We start from the raw sequence: 8358 nt of genomic DNA, 5'->3' as shown, positions 1-8358 counted from the left end.
TCCGAGGAGGAGGTGATTTGGTCCGGCAGCATTTGCATTCGCTGACGTTGAAGCTGCAGGATGAGCTCATCAAGGAGTAGAAGAGATTGCATTGATATTAATTTATTGATTGGGATTACTAGATATGATATTTTACAAAGTCCATTTGGGTAAGTACCAAGTCCATCAGTGGATGTCACGGAGAAGTTTCAGTATGAGGGGATCTCTCTCCTGGAGTTTTGCAGCACTGCAAGGATCAGCTCCTCCTGAGCCAGCTGAGCTTCCATGTTCCTTCGACGTTGATTCAGATTGCAGAAAGCTGACCGGAGGTCGCGATGGTGACCTCCTCGGCCATAAATCCCGTTGATCTGCTTCCCCCCTTGTGCAACAAGGAGAAAGTGGGAGGGGGGGGGGAGGGGGATCAGAGATTCACCACTGTAGCGGCATGGCGGCATGTGGTGGGAATCCCACCCCAAGTACCATAGGAGGGTGGGTCATTTGAGAGTAAAAGGCGGGGGGTACAGGAGATTGCGATCTGCAGGGTTCCCAGCAGCAGGACATTTTTGGTCTAGGGTTTTAGAGTATAGTAGTAGGAGTAGTAGTAGTAGTATTGGTTTATTATTGATGTCCTTCTGAACGCACCGCGCCCACTTTAGTTAATCTGCAGAAAGGGGTTAAGATCTATGTTTTAAATTCACAACCGGTCATAATTCAGTAGATACTACCCGTTCTAAATGAACCGTTCCGTTTCACAATAAGAGGGCAACCCAGCATTTTCATGTGAAGAGAACGGGTGGTATAAAAGTATTGTATATGCCGTGAAGGGTTTAGGGTTTAGTTAGGTGGCCGGCTTTTCCCGAGGCACTGCAGGCCGGCTTTTTTGAGTCCCGAGGCATGCTTTGAGGGTTTAGGGTTTAGCCAGGCCCCTTCCCGAGGCACCGGGCCCCTTCCCGAGGCACCGGCTTCCCGCAGCGTATTAGGACTTAGTGGAATGATCAACAACCGATCAATTTAGACACATCCCCTTATACTCAGGCCGCGCTAAATGACTTTGTCCCAGGGTATATGGGGATCAGTGTTTAGGGTTTAGGGTTTAGGGTTTAGGGTTTAGGCCACAAGCAATGCACACAGCGCCAACCTCGAAGAACGACAAGGAGACTAGGGGGGAGGAGGAGCTACCAGGCCCAACAAAGATGCAAGATGGGTACTCTCTCACAATGTCAATGGATGCAGTCAATTTGTGCTTGATCAAGAAAGAAATGGGATGCTACCGAGTGTTCATGACGAAAGGTGCAGGGGAGGGGAAAAAGGGTAAGAGTGATCTTCGCCTTGTGACGCTAGTACATGCGGACCTTCTCCCTCGTCCCTCCCCCCTGCTCTGCCGCCGCGCTGACATGTTGGAAGAGCAGAATCTCCAAAAAGGAATACAAGTTTTACAGATCGGAAAAAAAGAAACGATAGGGATTTAGGGTTTAGGGTTTAGGACCGGGCCCCTGACAGAGGCACCGGGCCCCTGACAGAGGCACCGGGCCCCTGACAGAGGCACCGGGCCCCTGACAGAGGCACCGGGCCCCTGACAGAGGCACCGGGCCCCTGACAGAGGCACCGGGCCCCTGACAGAGGCAGACCGGGCCCCTGACAGAGGCACCGGGCCCCTGACAGAGGCACCGGGCCCCTGACAGAGGCACCGGGCCCCTGACAGAGGCAGACCGGGCCCCTGACAGAGGCACCGGGCCCCTGACAGAGGCACCGGGCCCCTGACAGAGGCACCGGGCCCCTGACAGAGGCACCGGGCCCCTGACAGAGGCACCGGGCCCCTGACAGAGGCACCGGGCCCCTGACAGAGGCACCGGGCCCCTGACAGAGGCACCGGGCCCCTGACAGAGGCACCGGGCCCCTGACAGAGGCAGACCGGGCCCCTGACAGAGGCACCCGGACCGGGCCCCTGACAGAGGCACCGGGCCCCTGACAGAGGCATGCTGCTCTGCGGCGCGTAGGGAGAGCGCAAGGGGACCGGAGGAAGCTGCGAGCAAGAGGTTCGTATAGTTCAAACAGCTTTCTAAGCATGGTACTACAGTATGATGAGAGCGTTCGCAACCTGCTGTATCGGAGATCATGCCAATACACGCAGGGCGAGCGCTCTGGAGGCCACGTCGAAGAGGCCGCCGACCTCGTCGAGAGGGTGAAGAACTTCGCGAAGCGGTATCCTGGTAGTAGGACAGCTCATGCTTGCAGAGCTGAGGGGGGATGCACCCCCGACGCTATCGCTGAAGCCATCCGCTCAACATGTCGGCAGGCGAGACGCGACCTGTTTGAAGACTCTCTGAGGGAATGGAGCTCAGAGTCGAGAGCATGGTTTATACAACAGATGGAGGAGGCCAAGAAGCAGAATGTCGAGACATACATCGGCGGGCGAGGGCGCGCCGCAGGCCCCAGACACGCCCGATCGCAGGGATCTGGGCGCGCCGACTGGCATGAGCACGGATGATGCGCAATACCCCAGTGTGTACAATACGTTCCCGACGGTCCGTTATGACGTACGGGGCGGAGAGGAAATGGCTCCCGGATGTAAAACATACACTCGCCGACCTCCTACACGAGAAAGCGTTTGTCGAACTCCTACCCGAAAGGCCAAGTGATATAATCAAAAAGGTTTACACATTGCAATCAAAGATGAGTGTATTGAGCAGAAAACAAGAGGATCTATATCGTGAATTGAATGAGTACGATCAATCTGGAGGTCGCAAGAGACACATGGAAATAATGCGAAGATTAGAACAAACCAAGAATGATGACAAGCCAAACGTCAAACGTTCATCCCCGGATGAAGATGATTCGTACAAAACTGAACAAGAACGTGACGAGGACGCAATAAATCAAGCAGAATATGATAGGCAACGAAACGAATTCCCTATTGAACCAAGATCATTCTTGAGCGATGATGAATGGTCTAGGTTGACACCCGATGAAAAGAAATTCGAGGCCAAAAGAGTCAGGATCATCAAGATGAACGATGTGTTCTACCAAGAGATGCTCAAAATATACGAGACCAACACCGTATTGAAGGATTTCTTGTTGTCTCTGCAGGAAAAGTACGGTGAATGGAACATGCCAAAATCGGGTCAAAATTTCTATTACGCAGAAGGATCATGAGCGACGAAATGATATACATTTGCTATGAAAGGTACACTGCGATATACACACGCAACCAATTCATGCTATTCGAGGTCGACAAATATGACCCTGACATCGACACCACCATTCCCAAATTCAAGTATCATCACAAAACCGTTCAAATGATCAAGGAATGGTACGAAAAGATAAACAATGAAAGACATATGCAGCTTTGGAAGAAGATGGTCAAATGGACATTGCGCGAATTCATATTCGTACCCGATCTCATGACTCATCCAAACCCGGATCTTCTCAATTTGGCGATCCCTGATAGAATTCCAATCAGTATGTCATCGGAATACATTCTACGTGGTTACAGATCACCTGATTTTCACAGATATCAGACCTGGCATGACAAATTTACAATTTGATGAGTTCATCGATAAAATGAATAATATATCATATGCGGAAGACTGGTTGTTTAATGAGCCCGAAAGGAACATACTGCAATTATTCAAACCCGAAGCCATGATCTTCACGATGGCAAGAGCTACGACCGCGCACGATGTGTTGAGTCGAACACTGGATCAAATAGATACAGAGATCAATGGGTATCTACCCGAGATCGTTGTAAAGACCTTCGTTCTTTTTAAGGCTGCGATACAAAGGCTCCATACAAGCATGAAGTATGCAATATGGGACATCAGAACCATATACAACAAGCTGATAAGCTATTACGTTCATTCAGAAAATTTACCCAGTCACCAGCTGATGAACCCGTTCTATGGTGACACAACCAAGGATGAGACAGATCTAAAGGATGATTTTTCCAGGGCATATATGCTATTCCGACAACAACAGCTGAATCGTATCAAAGCAGGCACCCATTCCGATAGATATACGATTGACGATGATGGGACAGGCAACGTCGATTTCCTCAGAGAAGCAATCGCCGCTATAGTGGCGGGTCGCCTGAGCACAATAGATTCGATCAACCACATTCTTCTTCCCACCATCAGGCGCGAGGTGACTACCAAGTTAGACGACAAAAAGAAAACAATCCAGTATTACTACGGCAGCCTCTTCCTCATGTTCCTCAAATCAAAGAACATCAGGCGCGCGATAGACCGGATGAAAGACACGATCGACATTGAGGAGGGATACACGTTCTCGATGAACGAACTCATCATGCCCGACATCGATCCATTACCCGGAGTCTTGAACACTGAAAAGACCCTGATGGAGCTTGTGGGAAAGACCAATGATAGGATCCGCCTCGCAAGGAATCGCATACTCAACGAGAAGCTGATCATCCTGCGCGACTTCCAGATCAACGAAACCCTACCGGCGCTGCTACAGATGTCCGAGATCTACAACAAGGTGATGGACAGCATCGCCACGCTGTACGGTTTCTCCGGTGCCGCAACGATGTACCACATCATCAAGTCGGTCTACCACGAGTTTGCAGTCAACGGGAACAAAATGAGCGTCGAAAACGACAAGCGGGTGAACGATATGCTCCGTTCCTACACTCTGAGCATCCGACATGTGAAGGAGAAGGAGGAGAACATAGGAAAGGCCATCCACGCCCTCCTCTCAGCGGTCGAGGGCATGATAGAGCGCGTGAAGATCCAGAACAAACCCAACGAATCCGCAAAACAAGCGAAGGCCATGAGACACGTCATCGACACAATCAAGAACCGCACCAACCATGCCAACCCCATCGTTTCAGCCCGCTTCCAATTGGGGCTGGAGGATCCTGATGGCATCTTTCTCGGGAAACTGAAGTCGACCTCCGATGCGACCAGGCCAAGGCGAGCGCGGGGCAACAACTCCGCGAGGGCGCGATACCGGCTCCTCGTGTCCATCCGATCGCAGATCATTCGGCTCAACAACACCTTCAAGTCCATTAAGGAGGAGCTCTACCACATCAGCATGAAGGGTCTGGAAAACATCGCGATGGAGAGGCATACGAAGAAACAATCACAGACTCTCCCCGCGGGAACAGATAAAGCAGGGTTTACGCTCGACCCAGCGCACGTCCTACTCCACGTGTATGAGGTTGTGAGGCAAAGGAACTTAGGGTTTAGGGTTTAGGGCGCCGTTATTTTCGGCAGCATGGCTCCTCGTCAGGTGTAGGGGAAGCCGCCAGGGCGCCAAGGAAGCTGCAAGCAAGAGGTTTGTATACTTCAAATAGCTTTCTAAGTATGGTTCTTCAGTATGATGAAAATGTTCGCAACCTGCTGTATCGGAGATCATGCCAATACACGCAGAGCGGACTTGTGGATGCCTCTGTCCTCGAAGCTGATCTCGTCGAGAGGGTGAAGAGCTTCGCGAAGCGTTATCCGAACAGCAGGACAGCCCAGGCTTGCAAGGCTGTGGAGGGATGCACCCCCGACGCTATCGCAGAAGCCATCCGCTCGACATGTCAGCAGGCACGACGTGAGTTTCTGCAAGAAGCGATGACTGGATGGAGTGACGCATCCAGAGAGTGGTTTATGCAGCAGATTGAAGAAGCCAAGAAGGAGAAGGTCGAGACATACACCGCCTCAGCAGGCAACGAGGTGACCATGCCGTTCACAAGGCCATATGCAGGCTCTAGCAAAATTGGTCTTTTTTTTTCTCCTTGGGAAGGGGTTCATATACACACTTCCATTCAGCTACCCCGGTTTTTGCTCTATTACTGGGGGGTAGTGAGACAGGGATAAAGTAGGGTGGGGTGATTTGAATTATACTGGCGTGGTACCCTGTCCCCCGCCTTACTTTTTGAAGCACTTCATTTTAATTGTTTAGTCAGCGCTTCAATCGTACACATCTACGTACGGATGAAGTGGCTCTGGTACAGTCTGTACTATTCTTTTAAAGTGGTTTCGACAGGCGTCTCGAATCAGCCTCCACCCTAGTGACTTCCTTTGTCTGGAGGGGTAGAGGACCGAAAGATTCTCTCATACCCGTGCATTTCACTGTATCACGGTACGTGGGGGTGCTAATGGAAAAGAAGGCATTTCGATTGCCGTTGGAGCTCACCACGCCAATACCCCCGGTTCCCCTTCATCACCTTTACGAAAGGCGGGGTGGGTAGCTAGCAAAGAATACAAATCTACCCTTTGATTCAAGAGTTTGAAATTGGGAAATAGGGGGTAGGGTGCTATCTCCACTCTCCTTTCCCCAAATCCCCCCTCCCTGGGCAAGCAAGAGATGGCTGCTTGATCCTTCACCCGCATGCAACGACAAGTCATCATGGTGAGAGGCTTCGAATCTATTGCTGCTTGAATGTGGATGAGAATTTAATCGTCTAATGTATCCATGTAGATAGACTAAGACCTTTTCTTAGTCTCTGACTTTGAAAGAAAGTTTTGAATTCCGCTTCTCTTACATGACTGCATGACAGAGAAAGCTGTCTAGGAATGAAGATGTCTTTAGAATACATTGCAAAAGATGAATACACCTTTTCTGCTCCCTTATTCGTTGTTTCAAGCATGAGAGCCGTATGTATGAGGATTCAGAGAGGAAGTATGGTTTACAATGCTGCACCATCAGTTTGCAAATGAGGTGCTTTCATGCACTCCAATCTTGCAAATATGCTAGAAACATTCAAGTATTTGCAGTTCAGATCCTCAAAAGCAACATCTTCACATATTTCTGCTTGAGCATGCATTCAAAATGCTCAAGGATCAACATGCTCCACTAGCTGTGGCGACATGGAAAGTCTGTTTCAACCACAGGATGAGAATCCTACAGCAATCAATGTGGCTTACTAGAGCTACAAGCATACATTGTGCATAATTAGGTTTATTTGCAACTTTTTGATGTATCTCTGCTATGCAGGCACAACGAAGAAACCAATGTGAGGCTTATTGTGCTGACCATTGCGCATGTATTTGATGCTACTTGCGGTTGTCATTGTAATTAGATTATTGCAAAGAATGATACCTCATGAATGTATAAAGATTTCTGCAATCAGATCACTACCACTTGTGATGTCGATCCCAAGCTTACAGTGAGTCGGAATGGTCTACAGGGGAAGCGATGTTTTCATCATCATTCAACCCCTGCATGCATTCTGCATTTATGTTAAATGAAAGAAGATACAGAAATGCTCTTTAGCATGGCCTCGAATGCAAGACTGAGATCACTTTATTTCACAATAGAACAGATAATACATGTGTGCATACTGTGTTGACGGTTCAAATGTCCGACATCACAGCTAGATGAACGCTCAAAACTAATCCCACGCATCAAGAAATCAACACACTCTGCAAATCTCAGAAGTGGAGACTCTCGACGGTGTTCAAGGCTTAAGATGTCTTGATTGCCTCTGGCGGCATCAGTGTTTACATGCAATCAAACATCCTCACTGCAGTAGGCGAAATGCATGCAGAAATCTTGTGAAACAATCTATGCAATGCTTGATGTCTAATATAACAAGTGAGCTTGACTAATTACGTGGATCTGCAACATGATGCAATCTCCATCAAACAAATCTTCAAGGCATCGCATGTGGAAAAGATGCAATTCAAAAATCATTCATCGCAGGGAAGTATCTTATGATTATTCTGCCATAAGGTTGGTGTCAAGTCAAAATGACAAGCGATCTCCTACACTGGATTCAAACCTCATGTTTTCATCATCTTGTTCTTCATAATAACGTTTTGAACCATGGATCTCACAACGCCATTGCTGCACACTCTGTTGTCACCGAAAGCATCACCACGAACCTAGCGGTCTCAGGTCTCAAACTGTGCTGACTAGAGAGCTTCAAACCTAACAAAGCCTTGCATGCTGAGATCTGATGCTGGCTACAGCAGCGGATGGTCTTACAGCGGCATCGTTGGAGGAGCAGCTTTGGTGCTACGTGCCGGCGTGTAGGGGAGACATGAGTCGGGCGTGTACGAGGTTGAAAACATTTCAACCCTCTGAAATGAAAGTTAAAATACATGTAAAGGCCTAGCAGAAATGATAACTAAACTGCACTGGTACTCTTTGGAGGTATCTCTTGCTGCCGTTGAAAACTTGTTTGAATTCACACGCCACCCCAAAAAAAACTTTCTCGAAAAGAAGAGTAGAAATTAACGAAAGGGCTAAAAGTGAACGGCATGTTCCTTCATCTCCATGACTCTCCTGGGCATCTCCTCGGTGTATGTCAACCATGAAGAAAAGCTGAAGAAGAAATTCGAAGAGATCGGACTGATCGTAGACTCAGTGCAAGAGAGTAAAGCAATCATGTGGAAGGCTCCGTATAGACCCGAGATGGGGGCGGGGTGG

At 49.0% G+C, this 8358-nt stretch overlaps 3 protein-coding genes across 3 annotated transcripts; all 3 read left to right on the top strand.

The window, feature by feature from the left end:
- Window positions 1-2044: 2044 nt before the first annotated feature.
- On the top strand, window positions 2045-2467 carry GUITHDRAFT_101231 (hypothetical protein; the record flags this gene model as incomplete). Its single annotated transcript, XM_005839704.1, has 1 exon — window positions 2045-2467. One exon carries the CDS (start codon window positions 2045-2047, stop codon window positions 2465-2467), a length of 423 nt encoding a protein of 140 aa, XP_005839761.1.
- Window positions 2468-2652: 185 nt separating this feature from the next.
- Window positions 2653-3132, top strand: GUITHDRAFT_101230 (hypothetical protein; the record flags this gene model as incomplete). Its single annotated transcript, XM_005839703.1, has 1 exon — window positions 2653-3132. The coding sequence occupies one exon, from the start codon at window positions 2653-2655 to the stop codon at window positions 3130-3132; it is 480 nt and encodes a 159-aa protein (XP_005839760.1).
- Window positions 3133-3504: 372 nt separating this feature from the next.
- Window positions 3505-5183, top strand: GUITHDRAFT_133220 (hypothetical protein; the record flags this gene model as incomplete). Its single annotated transcript, XM_005839702.1, has 2 exons — window positions 3505-5035; window positions 5155-5183. The coding sequence occupies 2 exons, from the start codon at window positions 3505-3507 to the stop codon at window positions 5181-5183; spliced, it is 1560 nt and encodes a 519-aa protein (XP_005839759.1).
- Window positions 5184-8358: the final 3175 nt, after the last annotated feature.

The sequence above is a fragment of the Guillardia theta genome, assembly GCF_000315625.1.
Source record: "Guillardia theta CCMP2712 unplaced genomic scaffold GUITHscaffold_7, whole genome shotgun sequence".
Taxonomy (NCBI): Eukaryota; class Cryptophyceae; order Pyrenomonadales; family Geminigeraceae; genus Guillardia; species Guillardia theta.
The sequence above is the reverse complement of the archived record's forward strand: the minus strand, read 5'-3'. Positions and strand labels throughout refer to the sequence as shown.